Source organism: Halictus rubicundus, chromosome 4 (genome assembly GCF_050948215.1).
Source record: "Halictus rubicundus isolate RS-2024b chromosome 4, iyHalRubi1_principal, whole genome shotgun sequence".
NCBI lineage: Eukaryota > Metazoa > Arthropoda > Insecta > Hymenoptera > Halictidae > Halictus > Halictus rubicundus.
In genome coordinates this window covers 18020930-18042908 of record NC_135152.1, presented here as the reverse complement: position 1 = coordinate 18042908, position 21979 = coordinate 18020930, and the positions used below count along the sequence as shown (strand labels likewise).

General features: G+C 39.2%; 1 protein-coding gene across 1 annotated transcript in view; it reads right to left on the bottom strand.

The window, feature by feature from the left end:
- The window catches only part of LOC143353697 (alkaline phosphatase), a 414446-nt gene that overhangs the window by 338333 nt on the left and 54134 nt on the right, over positions 1 to 21979 (bottom strand). The window contains exon 2 of the mRNA XM_076787203.1: positions 9769 to 10019. Within this exon, the coding sequence (XP_076643318.1) occupies positions 9769 to 10019 (251 nt within the window). The remainder of the gene's footprint in view (positions 1 to 9768; positions 10020 to 21979) is intronic.

Here is a 21979-nt window from a genome sequence, read left to right as displayed (position 1 = left end):
TATATTGTCGACTGAATGCGAGTAAACGAAACATTTCTGGTGGAATGTTCGCACGGATAAATGAAGCATGGCGGAAAATATTCGATGAAACGTTACTGGAATTGTTCGAGCATGTATTTAGTATTATAAGTATTATAATTACCAGAGTGTCTCTGATAATCTGAACTGCTGCTTCGTTAGTACGCTGTTAGGAACTCGTGACTGAGAGAAAATAAGGAGACAGTAGTCTGAAGAATTTGAGGTTAAGTAGATCTTTATGGGCTCGTGCGTGATCTCCCTTTACGCCGATAACGTGCGCAAGATGGCGCCACCGTTCGCTGGTCGCACCAATCAGTTCAGTAATGCTTGGCGATGACAATGGTTCCATCCTGCCATTGTCTACTTTTGGTGTAAAGACTGCGATACCAGCTGAACCGAGAACTAATAGTACAACCTGACACATGTGGGGTCTCGGTGAGTCATACGGATCTCGACTTCGGAGGTTTAGGGTATCTAAGAGGTCTAGCTGGTATCAGGGATTTCAAGGATTTCACAAGTTCGGAACTCCTCAGGAGCATCGGAGACCTCAGACCCCTCGAGGACTACATGAATTTTAGGTATCCATGAAATCCTTGGAAGCCCTAAAACGTCACATTCGAAATTCAAGGGGACCCTTTGAACTTCTCGAAAAAATCGGGAAACCGTGCGATCAGCTTAAGTGCCAGCTAGGTCGACTGTATACATTGCGAGTGGTAAGTGCTGTCTGCGATGAACTACTCAGTATCGAATAACAATACCTCGGGAGTTCTGTTTAAATAGTATCAGATGACATCTTGATTATCCAGCTTGCGTCTAGTATATCCTGTGCAGACCAGATACTAATCAAGTAACTCTGAACTTGTTGGTTTCGAATTTGTTTACTCCTTCGTGGATGAAACTCGGGCGAGCGATTTCTCGATTGTACATATTTGTTCTGTGCAATCTGCCTTGATTAAATTTACCGTACCTGCACGCAAAGTCTGCGATAGAAGACGGAAAACATTTTAAATGTTAAAAAAACAACAAAGTTCTGTACGTTTTGAAGGTAATAAAAAATACACAGCTGTTGGAAAAATGTTTCCGGTTGGAATTTAATACACGATAATCAAAACTATATTCTGGTGTGGAGAATTTGTTGTTGTGATTCCATAATAGCTGTTCATCGAAGGTAATGTTTTTGTATATTCTTAGACAAAAATTGTTACAGGTATTATCATTTTTCAGAATCAGTGTGTAGACATTTGTGGTACATGCTTAACAAAACTTCAGATAATTATTATTCAAGATTGAATATCTGATGGTACCTCTTGACGGTTTCCAGTTGACAGAAGATAGTTGTTGAAGTTGTTACGGCATTTTTGCCGGTTGGAAGTCACGATAACACCGAGCAATTTTTCAAGCTAAAAGTAAGTATATTTTCTATGGCAATAACAGCGTGCGCATACCTAGAGTAGAGCTCAAAAATATTTGTCTTTTCGTTTGAAAAAATGTGTCGGTGAACTTCCACCGTGAGAGAGATATGTAATTGATGATATAAACCGACTGGCTGAACCTATGTGAAAAAAAAACAAAAATCGAAAGTGTACAGAAACATTTTTTCTCGTACAAATCCGATTGTGAAAGAGTCATGTGCGAAAATTTATTGAGAGCGTTATTTGTACCGTGTCTGACTGTCACCGGCTATTTCGACTTCGAACGAACATTCGTCACAGTGTAATACCTTCTGCGTGCCGTTTCACTATTTTCTAATAGCTGAAAAAAGTTAGTGTTAAGTATTGTGATCGATCTGCTTGCTATAGGCAGAATGAATTGATATGTGTTCGTTTTTAAATAATTATAGTAGGTCCGTCCACTTTTGATCTCCAAGAATTGAAACTTGGATTTTCGGCATTTTCTCGCCAAAATCTACAGGATTACATAAAAAAAGGTTAAAAATTTCTGGTTTTTTGAAGTAAAGTTTAACCCAGCGTCTGATTATCGCAGACTATTTCTACTTCCGTATTGATCATGGTACAATATGTTCTGGGTGTGATTCGAACATTTTCTAACAGAGAAAAATATTAGTGTGAAGCAATGGCGGTTCGTATCGTGATTACGTAATGCTCGGTTTCGCTGTAATTTCCTCCAGCAATGCAGGAATCGTATTATTGTCTGAGACAGAGAGAGAGAGAGAGAGAGAGAGAGAGAGAGAGAGAGACATGATTACAGTTTTATTGCTTCCATCACGGACGTAATTCCACGACGGAAAGCCCCGGGTCGGCCTCGCGGGGAAGTGGGCACGCGCAATTAACGAAAAATTGTAAAGGGCCGATGAATTTCAGAACAATACGCACAAAGGATTCTCGGCAATGCTATTCTTAATTACTGTCCTGAATTGATTTATCCCGTTGTCGTACCTTTCGAAATCCAACCGAGCGAAACGTCCGGCTGTAATTGCGTTCGAGCCGTTCACGACGCCGACGCCGACGACGACGACAACGACGACGACGACGAAGAGCAACGACGTCAAGGAAATACGGCCAGATTACGTAAGCCCGCGGAATTTGTTGGTTGCGCGCGTAATCTACCGAACAATTCGAAATCGAGCGACTCTCTTGCGGCCGGCCGATTACAAACAACCTGCCCGGACCCATTATTGTTCCGGACAAATATTGAAATAGTTCCGGGCTCCTTGCAGTCGTTATAATTAATTCCGGATCGAACTAGCCGAGGGCGAGCCGCGTGCTCGAATTAACGTCAACCCGATCCGGGTCCAGGCTCTCAAAACTCGCGTCCGCGCGCGTAAACCGCACGGAATTCCCTGATTTCGGGAAAGTTTCGCACCGGTTCCGTCGAAGCGACGTTTACCAAGCTGCATGCACGAGAATGGATATCCGCGGTTGGTCGATAAATGACGTCGAGACAAAAAGCATGCCCGGTCACTACGTGCACCTTATTTTTGCAACTATAAACTTTGGCGCGCCCCCTTCCTCCACAACTTGTTCCATTTCATGAAATGGCTACGTCATTTCTGTTTAAATCTAGAAAATGTTAATACAATGATTTCTCTATATATGTCGCTAAGGCCATGATAAACGTCGTGGAATTATACCCACTACCGTGGGGTATACCCCCGGAGGGGCCAAGAAGCTCGAGAGGCCTTGGACGCCGAAAAGTGTAAACATAAAACAGGGCTCGGGTATGTCCCCTGAACGATACTCGACGCTGGCAAGACTCGTGTTGTTGATATATCGAGAAGTCACTGTATTTCTATGCGTGATGTATACTAGTGATAGTGGAATTGACTTTGGAAATTCTGGACTCCCCGGGTAACAATTATTTACTAACAGCTTCACAAAATTTGTGTGCACGTAGTATCCAGACTGCTAAGACCCCAGTTTATAATCGTTTGGCTATGTTTGAACAACCCAAGGTATCTTCTCCATATTTTTCATTAACCCCTTGATGTACAACGGCGTCCCAGGTACAGCACATGTTTCCTACTCCATTGTACACATTGAAGTAAAATAGTGTTGAATACTATACTGTTCAGGCTTCAACAAGCTGTGTAAGCTTCATCAATTGGTGAGAAATAAATGGTACCTTTGATCACGTCGAAATTCATTTATCTCGTATTTCAATGGGTTAATTAAGAGAAATGTATACAGAGTGATCAGTAACTGGTGGTGCAACCGACAAGGCGGTGACTCTACATTAAAAACTACGTCGAAAATGTAGAATAAAATTTTTTTAAGCAAGTCTTTGCTCTTTAAACAAATGCTAGGCAAGTCTGCGTGCTTAGCATTTGTAACAAGTAGAATTGGTAGGTCATGAACAGACACGTCAGACGATTCCTATTTGTCTGAATAGGAAGTAGAACCTGAAAATTTGTTTAACTTCTAATAAAGGAAATATACGCAATTTCCTGCAAAATAATATGCAATTAAACAAAGAAGTACGTTCCTCAAGTCCAAAAAATACACATTTTCACAAAAATTTTTTTTTCAATTTTTCCGAAAACGGTTTGTTTTACAAACAAACAAAAGTAATAGGGCATAAAAGACGCAGCCTGTCCACAAGTTTCGTCGAACATATTTTTCGATGCATAGATATTCGAGAAAAACTATTTTATGAGCATTTAATTAATTATTTTAATGTTTAAGGGCCTTGGGGCGCGTTTTCCCGTTATCCAATCGAGCTCTAACTATGCACACATTTTTTTTTATTAATTGAGACAATCCTCGGTAATGGCGTAAGAAAATAGGAACCAGCCTACAAGTGTAGAACTAGAGGTGTAGAGTCACGCCTGGAACGGGTGACTATTACTTTTCTCGCAGCGTGTACACCATCGGCAGCCGAAGATTTCGCGGCTCGGTGTTTCGAGGAAAATTCACGACACCCTCGTTGTACCATTCATTAAGAAACTTCGCTTTCCCCGCGCGCGCGTGCCAGCCACTCGGCGGCTCGCAAGTATTGCGTTCGTCGCGTGGCATCAAGAACTAATTAGAAACGACTGGCGACGGGATTCCGTGAAATTTGAAGGAAAACGATGCGTGAACCGGTCTCATTTAATTCGCTCGTTCCATCGCGTCACGCGTAATCTAAAGAAGTGCTCGTTTAAACGCCCTCCACCCGTCTTCCCCCAAGGCCGATCCTTCGTTACCCCGACTGCACTTTTCACTTTTCCTCGGGCTAGTCGCATTCACTCCCCTCTCTCCCCGCCGCGGCTTTTTTTTTCGTCGTTTACCTTCATTCACGGTGGTATACGCGGGATTCCGCGGGAAATTCCCGAACAAAGTTGCTTCCGGAATCTCGAGAGGTTTCGACAGTACTTTCCAAGCGTGGCTTATTATCGTGTCGATGCAAACGGGGCATTCTGTGCTCGAAACCGAACGGAGAGCCGATATTTTGGGTTTGGTGACGTCGCGGATAGCTTATCGTCCTTATTCCGTGCGTCATCGGGTTTTCCGCCAAAGCGTGGACCTTCGCTATACTCCGAGAATAATTATTTTACGAGACTGTACAGTTACTCACATTCATATTCGAATGCCTCTTAGGACAGAATAACTTTTTTCAAATTGGGCCAAACGACCCGGCTTCGTTTGAACAATTAGAAGCATCGGTTTACTAAATGACGTGCAAGAAAGAGTTTGGAAAAATTGCAATTGGTAAAGGGTACGTGCGAATATAAAAGCAGCACTTTTTGAAACTTTTTTATCCGAGCCCGTAATAAAAATTTAGAATAAGCGTTTTGTGGATCTATGTTAGTTATACGCATGCTGAAAGTTTCATTGAAGTTTCCTTCAGTTATTGTTGTCAGTTTAATCAGAAGAATGTCGCAAACATATTGGTAAAAGTTTCATGAAAAAAAGTAATTAGAAACAAGAAAGTATAAGTGTTCGAAAAGAACTCTCTCCATCTTCTTTTTGCAGGTTCGATATGCAGTGATTTCTCTGTATATGTCGCCAAGACCTGGATGATAAATGTCGCGGAATTATCCCCACTACCGCCGCGTATACCCCGTAAGGAGCCACGAAGCTCGAGAGGCCGAGAGGTAAATATAGGTCTTGTTTCTAGGAAATAGTTTACTTGAGTCTTTTATTGAATAAATTATTTCAGAATTACGGTATATGTATGTATTTCGTCTTGAGATGAATTCTTGTAGCACCTGCTGGGAAAGTTTAAAGCAGGGGTATAATTGTTTAGTAAAACTCGGTACTTTCCGTACGGACTGATGAATTCTTTAACAATTAAGGTACCAGGTCGGAATAAAATTTACAATATGTTAACAGGTTCGCAAAGTTGGTGCAACATGCGGTCACGTAGAAAACTCTCTCCTATAACTTAGGGGATGAGTTTGGTCGTTGACGCGCGGTTATCTCTTCTCTCTTCCTTTCTCGATTTCTCTCTCTCTCTCTCTCTCTCTCTCTCTCTCTCTCTCTCTCTCTCTCTTTCTCTCTGGCTATCTGGAGCGCGGGCATGCACCTCTTCACTACACTAATTAACGACCAATCGAGAACAGCAAGAAGTTTGAAGATGCTTCACTCCACCCAGAGGTAAGCTACCATAGAAAAATGATTAAACTTTGAAATCAGTTTTCCTTGCTGTGTACGAAACACCCCCCGCAATTATTTGAATTGTATACTTTGTGTACCTTATTTATTGAAAGCAAAATAATTAACAAGATTTTATAGAAGGTCAAATAATTTACCCTTTAATCGCAGTTACTGTAAAACTTGAGTTAGAGAGTATGCGTATGAGTATGAGAGCATGAGACTAATACACTGTTACTGAGGACATAGGATACACCAATGAAATTGTTCCATGCCATAATATAGTATTATTGTGGAATTATATTTGTGATTTTAATCTTATTGAAAATAATATAACGATTATCATGTGCTTAATTAAATGTCCCGTTAATTGCATGAACTTTGATCACGATTTTTCGGATCTTTTATAACTACCGAGGTTCAACGGTATAAATTTTTATGTAAACTCCAAAGCGAAAAACATATTCCATTCAGGCTCACCCCCCCCCTCCATTTTTCATTATTGATTTTAAGTATTTTAAATAGTTCGCGAACGTAAGGACACATTTCCAACAAAAAGAAAGTAAAATGAAACGATTCGGATAAGCAGAAAAAGTCCTCGAACGTATCAATCTCAGGGAACTTTTTAGAGCAGGATTAAAACGTTTTGCACGCGCCTTTGACATTTTCGCGCGTTTTTTCTGTAGTTACTACGAAACATTCGAAATCAGGTTAAGATATACGATTCATTATGAGGCGAAATTTAATATTTTCTTTCATTTTTACTGAAAGCAATTTTACTAAACCACTAAAAAGTAGCGAGCCAACGCCGAATCCGTAGTTCACCTTACCCCGAAATGTGTAACCGAACTTTCTGACAGAAAAAAATTCTTCTACGGTGGTTGGCGTATTTTCAGGTAAAATATCTCGAACACAGTTTTTTTTTCTTGTTTATTATGATTAAAGTCACGCCAACCTATAACTCAGATTTTCATCGACAAAGTCGATCAAATTTAGGAAAGAGAAATTCCGATAAAAATTAAGAGAGAAGAAGTAATTAATTAACACATTCAATATGAAAATGAGTTCAAGGACTTGCGACACAACTTTAAACTGATTTTTACTTTGTATAAAAGCTTTGAGATCTGGCGGCTGCACAGACAAATTTGCAGTGTTGCGCTATGAACTACAAAATTTTATAACCGAATCAATCATTATTATTCATTATTATTATCAATTATTATTATTAGGTTTGATTATTATTATTTTATTTATTATTGGTTTTTATTGATTTATTCATTTATTTTGTCTCTTTATAATTTTTCCAGTTCAAGGTAACTGCTTCCAAAGTTAATTTCAGGATTTCATATTTTCGTATTTGCGAAATGATATCCAAGATTGTCTATTATTGATGCAAGATTGATGCAACACTTTTGCTAATTTTCACTATTCGTGAAAATGTTTCGAACGTAGAACATACATAAATGAGACACTATGGAATACTTTACGGTAGCAGCAAGAAAGACTGTAGTTTAATATGCACCATTAGTAATACCGCGACAGGGAATTGTGCAATGCGTATTTTGATTTATTCGTAGCTCGAAAAGGCTGCTGAAGTAAATGGCGTAGAAATGAACAATTCTTGAAGAAATATATTACTCGCCTTCCTTCGCTGCCTTTAGCGACATGTAAATGCTAATTGAATTGATGCAAATTTTTGTCATCGACACTCGATTTAGCAAAAGCGTCAAAATAACTTGTCCAATATTCTAATAATTATTAACTTTCACCATGGTGAAGAATATTATATTATATTTATATCACTCGGTGAAAAATTAAATATATTTCAACATAATTAATATATCCATCAAATATATGAATGCATTACTATATACTATATACTATGCATTCTCAACATTCGTAACAATAAACCCAAGAATAAAGCATTGAGTTCGGAACATAAATCGATCAAAATTGATAAACGTCTCTGGGGAAACAGTCGCACTCTATACATGCCAACAGTGAATTCTGCATAGCCGGATATATAGCTTCAAAATGACTGGAACGATATAGTGTTCAAGCTGTTACTCGCACTGTATGTGCACACCTCAATGTTAGTAAAATCTAAATCATAAACTATCAAACTACTTCGAAAATCATTTTCTAACCTAATGCACTGAACGCATCTCAACAATTTGTTAAAAATATTAAAAATAAAATACGCTCAAGAGAACCATGAATTTCCCAATTGAGGACACTCGCAGACAAAACATATTTTACTATCAGTATTCTTCCTTGAAGACACGACCTCTTGAGACATTCCGTCTAGCGTACTCAGAATAAAAATATCATTCGGGAAAAATTCCGTCAAATAAATCGGCTAGAGTATAAGTATAATAAAACCGGACTACGAATATCCAAGTTCCGGGGAACACAGCACGGCCAAAAATTTCGAAACTTTCAATCGGGCTCGGAGCGAACGTAAAGTAAGTTTCCGCCTAACGCATCGCTTTACACTTCGCTTCCCCGTACTAAAAAGCTTTTCATCTCGCGAAAGAACGAACGCTCGCCCACCCCCCCCCCCCCCAATCGCGTACATTTCCGCAAACTTCTTACGCTGAAGGGGCTAAAAAATAATGATCGACCGGCACAGTTCGAAGACTTTCGGAAGCAGCGGAAGAAAAGTCCGTCGACGGACAATACCGGGGGAAACTGAACCACCGCGTGCGTGCTCCGTGGAACGAACCGCTTCCGGCCATAACGCTACGAAAACAAATGAGAGCAGTCCGGTGCATTCTTGATGCATCGACCCCGGACCAGTCCGTGTATTCGAACTGATCGCGGAGAATCGAGTCGATACGGTGATACGGAAAACTCCGAACCACAGACGCCGCCGAAATCCTCTGAAAACTAAGTTTTCTCCGATGGGGAGTATGCACAGTGAATTCTCGATATATGTCAACAACGCGGGTCCTGCCAGCGTCGCGTATCGTCCGAGAGACATACCGTGTTATGTTTACACTCCTCTGCGTCCGATGTAAACCCCGCGGTAGTGAGGATAATTCCGCGACGCCTATCATTCAGACCTTGGCGACATATATCGAGGAATCACTGTATTTGCATGAAAAAAAAAACTGGAAAAAAGTCAAATTCACAATTTATACATTAGTTGAGCAATGGAAGTTATTACTAGACTGCGAATTTTATTAAAAAGCATTCGAGAATATTAATGCATTAATTTCAGTTTGTTAGAACTTTCTACTTGTCTTCTGTTTCTTGTAACTGACGTAAGCAACTTTGCCCAAACAGCCACGGTCTAGTTATTACTGTTTGCACACTGATCGATCTGCATAGCTGTCGAGAGAACGGTTAAACAGTACGCGGTGCGGATCGAGTGTCAGACATGTTTGCTTGATCTCTCACTCGGTCTGGTGTACTGTTCATCCGCCAGATGATGGCTAGGCAAAGTGTTTACGTTCTCGCTCTATCCTGACTGGAAGTTGTACAATACAAAGATCCGGTTAACATTTGATCGATCCTCGAAGTTTTCCAGTTTTTCGGGCCGAACACCTCGCTGTGGCCTGCATTCTCGGAGCAACGGGGTTGGGAGGGCGAGACGGGGAAGATCGGGGTGATCTGCGAGGAGGAATGAGGAAACGGATGGGAAAGCAAGGAGGGGTTGGAGAAGTTCGAGGGGGTGGTAGATTGGGGCAGAAGATAAAAGAAAGAGAAGACTTACCCTTGCCAGTGCCACGGCTGGAAAGTTGTCCCAGGCGAGTTGCGCTTCCTCGCCCGTGTTTCCATGACGTTGACCCGAGAGGATCCTCGCTGCCGTGAGGGTGCTCATCCCCATCCCGTCGCCGACGAAGAGAACGACGCCCCGCGCCACGCCGCCCGGCGGCGTCGTCCCGCTGACGCTCGAGCTCGCCGCGGACGCGCGAATTCGCGATTCGATCGCGCGTGTCGCAGCCTCATACCACACCTCCCTCTCTGCGAACAGAAACATTTTCTCCACTGAGCGGATTGTCGGTATCCTAATCCCCGCCCTCGACCCTTTGGTAAAAGCCCCGTCTTAATTGAATACACAGCCGAACGAATTGGCAATTAACTGGACGTACGAACTGTCCTTGTCCTGACAAGGACCCTGGTCGGCAAGCTACCGGACCCTGAAATTTTACTGCGCCTTTTCCCGAGGACTTAAGCGACCTTTATTGCACCACGATGATCACCGTTAAAATCATCTGGTTAGCACGTGCGCTCCTAGAGACAATAGACTGTTGTCATGCGCTCGAGAACACTTGGCTCCGGGGTGTAACGTTACCTCCTAACCACCGACTCTCAGCACCACGATGTAGGGTGTCTTCCACCCTCTCTTTCCCTCCAGTGGGCGGTGCACTTACCTTGCGAAGGACACTGCTCTCTAAGTACAGGGTGTTTCAAAACTGCCTGTTGCGACCACTACAACGTGATTCTGCAGCTCTGGGCAGGTGGAGATTTTTAAAAAAGAAATGGACCGCAACGTTGACCTTGACACTTTTCTCAAGGTCAACATTTTTTTATTGCATTCCACAGTACTCGTCGCGAAGAAGAAAAGTCTCAAACGAACCATAGGTCTCAAGTGCTCTAGTTCTCTTAAAAAACAACTTTAAAATTTCGTAAGCTATTCTATGTCTACAGTGTGTCTGAAAATGGTATAAACGCAGAGCAAATTTTCATTATGTGTCATCTGGTGAACTAATCCATTTATCTCGGCTAAAAACCTGAAATCCTTCGTGGACTATTTCGTAAAAAATGATTCCGATGTAAGTTTAAAGTTTCGATCACGAAACATAGCAAAATAGATCGCGCGTGTCGCAGCCTCGCACCACACACCTCCCTCTCCGCGAACAGAAATTTTTCTCCGCCGAGCGGATGATCGGTATCGTAATCCTCGCCCTCGCGACCCTCTCGTAAAAGCTATCTTAATTGAATCTATAGTCTCCGGGCGTCGTCGAGACAATCGGCCGGCGCTGCCCGCCTTCGACGCAAGTATCGTCCGGTTATAGCAATCTCTTTGTTTTCGCGCTTGTACGTGCAAGAAGACGCTCCACCGGACGGATGAAATGCGCGTGCTCTTTGTCGTCGGGGTGCTACGTTTCTGTGGATGGATCCGTGAGAATCGCTTTGTGCCGAGGCACACGATATTCTCTTTCACATGTGACGTGTTAGAAGTACTCAGAAGTCAAGATTCTTTTATCATCTCTTCGAGAGACTATTTTCAATAAGCGTCGTGTCTTTCGAATCAATTTCTAGTTACTAGTTTAACCTATTTTCTGCTAGAAGGAAAAGCCCGGGGTTGTGCCTGTGCTGCAACAAAAATGTATCATAAATCCTATACTGTGCCACCAGCCGAAAGTTTGCACCATAATTCCCGAGACACCCTATGAATTTTTCGACCCCCTTCTCTTCGATCAAATTTGATCTTCTTATTGGCTTCAATAAAGCAGCTAATGATTCAGCTGCTGGAAAATTTTATAAATTTGGGTTAAAATGGACCCTGCACAATTCGTCGTTCGAGGGTGAAAGAATTTGAGTGCAGCTAAAAGTTTATTAGCGTAGGGGAAAAAACAAACCAGCCGAAGGCGCGCTCATAGTGAAAAGGCGATGCTAGTTTATGGGAAAAGATCCTTTAACAAAGGCCCTTTGTGCAGCGTACTGCGTGACCTATGCGAAGAAACGAAGTTATGGGGTCAGTGGCCGTTACACGATTTGGGGATACACCCCAAACCAGTCACTTACAAGCGGGAGTGGGGGCAGGCTTAAGAATTTAGACTTCGAACGGAATAGTTGTTAACTTTGACCACAATACGTTTTTCAACTTTCAATTGCGTAAGACTCTTCGGGACTTGAACAACTGAAACTGTAAACTAAGTACTTGGAGCTTGGGCGACTGGACTTTGTAGAATTGAACTTTATGCATTCAGATTTTGCTGTCGAACAATTCCAACCTAATTATGTTACAAATGATTCTCGAGACTGCGTTAATATTTTTCAAGCTTATATTTTCACCATACATTTTTTAATATGTTTCTTATACTAAAAGTAGCCTTCTCTAATTTTATATAAATTAAATATAAAATATGTTGAAATGTTTTCAAAGAAATTTCTGGATATGCACAACACTGAACTCTTACAAATGAAAAATGTAGGTGTAAATAATGTGCTATCCAGCACACAGTAGAATTAAAGGAATTAAAGGACAAATGTTACTATTAATGCTAAGAAATGATGCAGTTTGTTCAATGAGATAGGATATTCCTCCGCGTTCGATTTGCCAGTCGGCTACATTAAACCCCCATCTGTTTCGTCCGCGTTTTTCCCTCGGCGCTAATGAATTAATCATTTAAATACTTTAGCGCATCTAATGGATATTCTCGATAACGGAAACCGAACTATAACAAGGTGTTATTAGGCGGCGAGGGGAATTCGCGAACGCTGAAAACGGGGAACGGCGATGATGCTAATCTTTAAGTACCGTGCTTCTTCCCGAGGAAGCTCGGTTACGTTGGAATTGTCATGTTGCAGCTTCAAATCGCGTTCCCCTGTCTGCGACAGAAGCGTTTCTCGTTTGAATGCTGCCGAAGGGAGCGGATATCTTAATTGAATCTGTTAGTAAAACGGACCGAGTCCAACTGTTTCCAGGGAAGTCGTTTGCTGCAGTTACCCGCGGAAAAAAGGACGACTTCCCGGCGAAGCGAAAGCCACCCTGAGACACTTAATGGTCATATGAGGGCTGGCATTTAATACAAGAAAGTTACATTAACCGAGTCAAAAGGAACAGGAAGACGGAGCTTAGAGTCTTTTGGAAGTAACGTGAAATTCGCGGAATATGGCTCGGACTGATATTTCCCATGGGAATTCGCAGGGAAATAATATTCCTTTGATAAAATTGTAACTTTGCGTAACAATTTTCAATATTTACGTTGCGAAGTTTATATTTTGAAATCTTTGCGGTATAATTTCAACCCGCTAATTTGCCCAAAAGCGCTCAAACATTTTCATTGATGCCGATATTTCTGAAAAGTTTGCCACGCAGTGTGCACATGGAACTGAAATCTGGTACATCGGAATTATGCTACGAAGCTGATTGAATTATACAATTTTGCTTTCGGGATTGTGCGAAACGCATTATCGAATTTTTTAGTCACTTTAATTCTGCATACTTATCGTACAGTAAAGTTGAAAATTATTCTTTTGACAATCAAACACATTTTGAAAGTGTAAACGCGTTAAAGAATTTTAGTAGCCACAAAATTTTCTCCCGAGAAATCACGAAAGCGAATTATTTTTGAGTCGTCGAAAATTGCAGAAAATATTTCGAGCGATCAAAATAGGGAAAATATCCTGTACATCAAAATTAAGTTATAGATAGATTTTTTCTCTTAATTAAATCTTTGGTCCAATCGACTTTGGTTCAAGTTCATCCACGAAGCAGTGATCCAGTTATTTCGTAATAAGGAACATTGAAAAAGATATAATTACATTTTTTTTTGTTGTGACAGAAAAGATATATCCATTCAATTAGTATATAATAATGTCATGGCTTGTAAATTCTTGCGTACCGGGTGTCAAGGCGATTTGAAGTGCAACTAGGTGGTACAGTTGACGAAGAAAGTTCTGCGGATTTGTGTCGGTGGCGATTTCATTCGATGGTAGAGTGGCAGGAAATGTGTTAAGGTGAACGACTGTTTCCTGCAAACTGTGCTACTCGGGGATCGCGTCGTTACGGTTTGCTTAGAAACACATTGCCGGCTAATAGCCACTAATGGGTAAGTTTAAACTGCGCCATACCTACCAAACTACCATATCCTGTCGCGATATTGGCCAACCCCGTATCTCCATGAAAGCAAGATCCGATACACGTCGCGGTACAGAGTTACAATCTGTGCCTCCCTTCGGAGACATGTTCCTACTGCGAAACTGCCTTAAAGAAAGAACGCAGCGTAATATAAACGACGCCACAGTACCGTCTAGAGAAAGTCTACGTGTCCACAGAGAGACGCACAAATAGCACAGATTCTTTTTTTTTTTCTTTTGTCAACACAGGTAGACAGTTACCTAACAATTATATCTTTTCATTAGGTATATTGTGCCCCTTTACTCGGGATCTACTAAACCAGTGATCCAAAATCTAGAGAAATGCATATGGAAATTATTTATAAATTCTAACATACTTCGAACCTTGGAGTCTCTTTTATTTTCAAATCTTGAGAAAAAATTATAACTATAATGACATAAATAAGTTCTTGTTTTATTTAAAAGCACAATCGTAATAAAAATGTGAAAAACGAAGAGCTGGAGTGAATGTTTCCAAATTAAAATACGTACTGCTAAAATTAATATTAGTAGAAAAGGTAGGCATTAATATTTGAGACTCTATACAGCGGCTATTAACAAATATGACTGAATAAAATTCGAAATTTTCGTAAAAATATACAAATATTTTTCGTAAAAAATGATTAATTAATTTTATGACGGCTATTTTTTACAATCGTAAAGCATATTGTAATATTCGAAGAATTTATGATTCTCCTTTATTAAATATTTTCCATATTTCACGGAAGAGAGATGCATCGCATTTCATAAAATATTTTGTCCATTTAATATTTATAAATGACGAATCCATAAAGAGAACGGCGGATTGACAAAGAATTGTGTTAAACGTTACGAATAAATTGCTGCCATGTAAATTCACATTTCTATGCACAATGTGTTAAAACATTGTACATTTGTTTTCACTGAAAACATTTGAATTAAACAAAAATGATATATAGAGTGAAAACAAAAATATTACTGAAGTTACTATTTTATGGTGCGTCGCACAGTCGATAGCCGACCATAAATTTATTTTATTATATGCAATGTGCGCGTACACAAACATAATTCATTGAAATGCATCGTACCAAATTAGTTGAGTTATGGGAGTGTCATGTGTTCATTAAAACGCCCTGTTCAACATGAATACGAGCAGTACATTTTTCAAAAGTGATATAACTAGACTGCGAATTCTATGCATTTATGACAATAATGGGTAACTACAATTTAAAGCAGTGGACATACTAAAAAGATTTAAGGATATCGATAAGCATAAGAAATAAATTTTTATTTCGCTCCTGCGTCGCGCAATCAATGCAAACATTTTTTATTTTGCATAAAGATCCGCAGTCTAGATGTAACGATCGCTTTAGTATGTTCCTTTATTAACATAGTGAATCTATGTAAAATATATCAATACTGTGGCATTTCCATCATCCAATGGTTACGGATGCTTTTGCAATGAACTATATCCAACCTTAAAACCCACACAATTGCGTAGGGCTGTATACGTGCCAAATAAATGCAACAATCTGTTTAACGATGCATGTCCTCAACACCAAGTAAACGCAATAATGAGAGAAACATAAGTTCACCCGCGCTCGATCCTGATTGGTCGAGTCACCGATGCGGAACAAGTAGCCGAGCGTAACCGAGGGTATATATACCCGAAATTTGGAGGAGTGAATCATTCGAGGCCCTGAGTCTACAGCGACAACATGGAGTTCTTCAGGTCTTTCCTCCGCGTGATTGGACTGCTGCAACCCGCAAAGGTGGACTTCATTTCCGAACTTCCGCCGGAGGTGTCGCAGATGATCCTACGCAAGTTGGATTCCAAATCTGTTCTCCGTGCAGCTCTAGTGTCCAAGAAGTGGCTGAATGTCTGCAGAAGCGATCCAGAGCTAAGACGAACCGCAAGGGATTACAAAGACCGCACGGAGCAGAAAATGAAAGAACGTTTCCTAGGAGATGGTATTGAGGCGCCGAAAGTGATAGCGCGAAAGAATCTACCTAAACCCGCACAGGTGCAAAGAATTGCACCTTGTGCGAGGACTAAAGGCGAGGTATTTCGACAAATTCCTCGGCGTCCTTCAAACCGCGTTCAAAATGAGAATGGGGTGAAGCGTACAGCAATAAGAGCTAGCAGATGTATTAGAATGTAGGGTAATAAAAAATCTGATTTTGACATGCTTGCAACAACAAGCTATTTAATTTTGGTATGTTTTATTATAGCATAGGATAATAAATATTTTAATTCGACATGCTTGCAACAGCAAGCTTTCCAATTTTGGTATGTTTTATCGTAGAATGTAGGATAATAAATATTTTATTTTGACATGCTTGCAACAGCAAGCTATTTAATTTTGGTATGTTTTATTATAGCATAGGATAATAAATATTTTAATTCGACATGCTTGCAACAGCAAGCTTTCCAATTTTGGTATGTTTTATCGTAGAATGTAGGATAATTAATATTTTATTTTGACATTCTTGCAACAGCAAGCTTTTTAATTTTGGTATGTTTTATTATAGAATGTGTAACTAACATAACTAAGAATTTTTATTTTAACTCAAATTATTCAATCGTAGGTAGGAGTAAATTAACTTACATTTTTAATAATTTCAGCGCTTGCGTCTAGAACTACAACATAAGCTCCTTTACATCCTACTTTCACATGATTCTATCTTATTGAGAACATTAGAAGAATTTTAAAATGCCACCGTATTATAATTAATTTATTAGTCATATCGAGAAAGGAAAACAATTTCTATTTAACTCCAGCTTGTTGGATTTTTTATTCTAATTTTTCATAAAGATGTCCAATCTAATTGCGATGTATATGTATGTGATTAAATATCTTTGGACGCTTGAAAGAATTTCTGTATTTGTATTTACGTAAACATTATGGAATTTGCGCAGTTACACACTCATAGAACACATCTTCCGTTCGCATGTACCCGCGATATCGGGAGTTCTGAAGCCACAAGCGTAGAACACAACTTACCGAGAGGAGTTTCACCTCTGGTCAAGTTCTATGTGGTCAGGATATAGTGGAAACTGCTGAGCTCTGCGCAGGTGCGAAAAGTTGCGCCTCATATGAGGTTCGAAGCTGACAGTGTTTCGAACAATTTCCTGAAATCTACCAAACCGGATTTGGGCTAAGGGAAGCTCCATAGCAGTAATATCTAGTAGACGATTCAGAATATAATGTGGAATTTTATTGCCAGGTGCTTGCTTAGTTCACTGTAGATAATAAGTGGACTACAGATTTTGTACATTTATAGCAAAAATAAGTAGGTGTAATAAAAAACTTACTAATTCGTAATTCATTTCATTATTTTAACCATGTTAAACTAAACATCATATTCTATTCATTATGTCGTTCAGTGAAAACTTGTTAAATACGATGTACATTATCCTCATTTCCGTGTGATCCTTCAAAAAGAACCAGTTGACGAGTATTTCTACGAATATTCTCACGTTTTATAAAAATGTATTTTACAATTCACACTGAAACAGGCAGTTTGACGCGTTCAACGTCGATCATGCGTCAAGAGTTGACAATTTTTTCGTGCGAAGATAACGAAAATATTTTCCAGATATTCAAATTCATGGAAATGCAACAGGAGCTCGGATTAAATGTATGAAAATGGAAATAACGATGATTGATTTCTATTACGAGGCCACGAGGCGTGGATAGATCTTCGAACGTTACTCGCGAAAGATATGAATTTTGCAAATCCGCCGATTTCGGTTCGGCTGTAACAGCAACTCCAAGTTCTGTCCGCGTATCACGTCAACTCGTTGCAATTAATCCACCGAAAAACAAGGCAGAGCAATTTGTATCTCGCGAGTATCTCGTATTTTTGCATGAACGTGTAACTAGTCCGCATTTCATCTGACAGGCGATTTACGTTGTGCTTCGCGGTGTACAAGACATTTAACCTTCAGAAGACGAGCCTTTTCCACAGCCATAAAACTGGCGTTGCATACATACAGGGTGCCACAGGAGTAATTCCTGAGGTCATTTAAAATAACTTTTTCCTTTGGGAAAATGTTCTCCGCAGCTCCGTTAAGGAGTTATTAACGGAAAACACGGACCAATCAGAGCGCGGATTCACCTGCTGTATCCGCGCTCTGATTGGTCTGTGTTTTTCGCTAATAACTCCGCAACGAAGCCGCGGAGAACATTTTCGCAAAGGAAAAAGTTATTTTAAATGACCTCAAGAATCGCATCTGCAGATCTGAGATAAATTTTTGTGAAAGTATTTCTTCCAGCGTCCTTCTGCTGTTCATAATGTAACATTTTATTCATTCGTTTGAATCGCTATAAATTGAGTTATTGACAGGCGATTTCAATCCTTTGTTTGCAGCACAAGAAAAGAAATTATCGACGAAAGATCTACAGGCACATCAGACGAATACGATCGTTCGTGAAAGCGAGCGTTCCCGACGAGATCCGAAGTATATTTTAAACGACAGTTTGCCCCGTCCGTACGATTCTTCGTTCGTGTCGTTAACCCGAGCTCCGTGAATGGTTGATACTTCGACGACGACGAGAGGTAGGAATTTATGACAGCCGGGGAGCCAGTGACACATGGAGCCGGAATTTATTTTACTAGGCAATCCTGATAAATATTTGCGAGGCCGCGTCGGATTGAAATCCGCACGGTCGACAGTCCGAGCCTGTTCCAACTATCGATTGACTGCGTGCATCGCAACGGCGGCTGAATATTCATAAATATATGCAGCACGATGATTCCTCTGAAAGCACAGTGTCACATGGATGTAAGCCCGCGTTGCACCCGTTCGTATGCCGGCTATGTTTGTATAATCGAAATTTAATTACCAAGGATTCGCGTGCTTCACTAGATTAGTGATCCACGTCTAGAATACACCAGATGCTGCGATTCATGCGCGAAATCGTGATCCGCGCGGATAGTAAACATGATTGAATAGTACCTGCTTCCCTTTGCTGACCTTTCCCAGGCTCACACTTCTTCGCTATTGGGTAATGTAACCAGCTCTATGAAAGTGGTGCTCAGTATTAGTATTAGCCGTAATTGATAGTAATTACCACAGTGTAGTAGTGGTAATTAGTTCACTAATCACTGTTTCAACCATCGCTTCAAATGAACGGATATTTTCTGTTTGAAAAATTTGTTGCATATTTGCAGGAGTATTGTGCATTTTTGTGTCAGATGATTACAATAGTCGGAATCAAATTTGCCAGCAATTTAGCTTCGTTACGAAACGCTTCTGTCAATAATATTGTACTATTGTAATTGTGGTGAAAGTTAGTGGTCAACATTTTGGTTGAATGTTAGTTAATAAGCGTGGATATTTAGTTTCAAATTACAGTAGTCTCTGCTAAAACAATACACAACTCTCACTCAATACACAATAGACACATCAAACAATGGATACAGAAATAGTCATAATAGATGTCCAATGTGTTCATAGGAATGCGTGTTCATTTGAATAGATTTCAAATTTTGTACGGCTTATTTTTAAAATAACTGACGCAAACCTACAGGGTGTTCAAAAACAAAAGTTAATCGCCGAAAAATCAGGGCTATAAAGTTATGTATCTTCTTCAATTTGTGAAACAATTCTCTTCGAACTAAAAGTTTTCGAAAATGCCGGGTAATTTTTAATAAAAGGGTTTTTACAATATTTAAATTTCATCAAAGTCGGAGCCGGACGTGTTAATAAGTGGAATGAAAAATACTCTTGTTTTTACAAGCGGTAAAATATTTGATTTCTAAAATATTAAATATATTAATGTATTGATAATATCATATTAAATAAATATAATATTAAAATATTATATTGTGAATACGATACAATGCAATGAACTTAAAAGTAAAACAAAAATTAAAAAAACAGAAATGGAATGAACATTTCCCTGGCTCTTTTCTACATATAGCTAATTCTGTGTACCTGGCTGAAGAGATATAATTTGAATAATTTTTCGAATTTTCGAATTTCCTTTAAAAAATATATTTTTAAGAGACTAAATTATAAAAAATGTAAAAATCTCAACAGGAGAAATTAATCTCCTTAATCTTCCTTCTCGCAGACCCTAAAAAATGTTTTGCTCAACACCATTGTCACAATTAATCGTTAAGTGTGGAGAAAAAATAGCGTCAATAATGCATGAGCTAACGTGTTAACCTGTCGAGGATGGAGGACCGCTTTACTGCATTGTTCACGCAGGCAGAGATTTATAGTGCTTCAAAAAAGTACGCTCAGCTTTTTCGTAATAACTTCACATAAAGAAATAGCACGTTGATACAATCTGGATGTCTGGAATTCCAGTATACGTGAAATATAGATTGTATATATACTTATTCACGTTAATGTAAAAATGACTTGAACGAAACAACTATCTGATTTCCAAAATAATATTGATGGTTGGTTGATACTAAAATAAAAATTATAATAGATATGAGAAAGAATTGTTAAAGCAAATACCGTTCTCCAAAAATATGCGTAAAATTTCGAGGAAACGGATATAATTGGAAATTGCGAATGAAAAATACATACTTTTGCATTTCTACAGAATTCAGTTTAATATTACATAATATTTATTACTTAATTCAATACAATGTGAAAGTGTTTCTCGATGCAATTGCATGATCATTACAAATATGCTGCAATCACTCTTGACATTTTCTGCGAGAACCATTACAATTCTCGGTGCAGATATAATAACATTTTCTGCATTTCTGCTTGTCAACTGCTGTCAAATTAAAGATCTTCCAGAGATGGAAGACGGTTATGGCACCACTTTTAACGCTCAAAACAATTGTGAGGATCAAAATGTTAGGTTGCGGATTCTATTCGTTTATGACAAATATGAATGAGTGAAGTACAATACTGTGAAAAGATTACTATATTATTTCCGACTTAATAAAATAATTACTGAACAAAGACGTAAACTCTCATGTGTCTTCTGTCTTTTACCATTGATTTAGAAAATTTTTATTATCGACTTAACAAAATGATTAAAAAGTAAAATCGATCCTGTAACATCAAACAATAATCTTTCATTTTATATGACGTAAAGTGATGTTAAATTGAAGTGCTTAAATTTAATATGGCGTCTGTAGTAAAACAGGGAACTGTAAAAAATTCGATCCGGTGACATCAAATAATAGTCTTTCATTTTTAATGACGTAATAAATCGCTGCAATTCGTTGATGTATGTGTAAATAAATCGCGAGAGCTTTTTTGAAAGCTTCTACTCACACATTTTTTTTTCGACGTCCAATGCGGTGGGTTTGATTTCTATCGTGAAAAGGAAATTGGCATTGGCGTCGGATTAAGAATCGTACCGATCTTTCTTGTTCGCAGTTCGCGTGACCATTTCGATACGTATGTGTGTCAGAGAAAGAAACGGCGAGAGCTTAAAGGATAAATTTGTGCGAAAAGTTTACTCCTTCGAAAAGGTTCGAGAAAATGTGCGGGTCGTAGTCGCGAGAGGTACCAAACTCGAAATACAGTGAATCAGCAGTCTACTCGTCTGAGGCAGTCTTCGGAAAACTTTTGAAGTGCAGGTACATGCGATTAAGAAATGTTTTCGAAGAGAACTGCATCGATGTAAGTTCAAGTTTAAGCGGAACACCGATTACACATACCTATATGACCACGGTAAATAGTGTCAAGAACTGGATTTCTGGAGAATTTTATTCAAACACTCCAACAAGGTAATTTGTACAATAACAAAATTCATAATATATTTTAAACTATTTTAACTATCTTCAGCAACGAATTGCAGCACACGCTAATTTTAAATTTAAAACTGTGGAGAGATTAAAATAAATTAAGAATATCTGTGTATTATTTTCCAACATAATAAAACTATTCAAGATAGAAAGAAATTTCTATCTAGCTCTTGTTTGTTGCAATCGACGAACAAACATTTCATTTTGCATTAAAATTCGCAGTCTTGTAGTCACTTATTTAATAAACAACGGATCTTGTTCGTTCGCGGAATAGAATACGAATGGATTCTTAAACTTCTAATTTAACCTTTAATCAATTGGTTATACTGACATTTGAACATTTGCGTGTAGGCGCGTATAGGAAA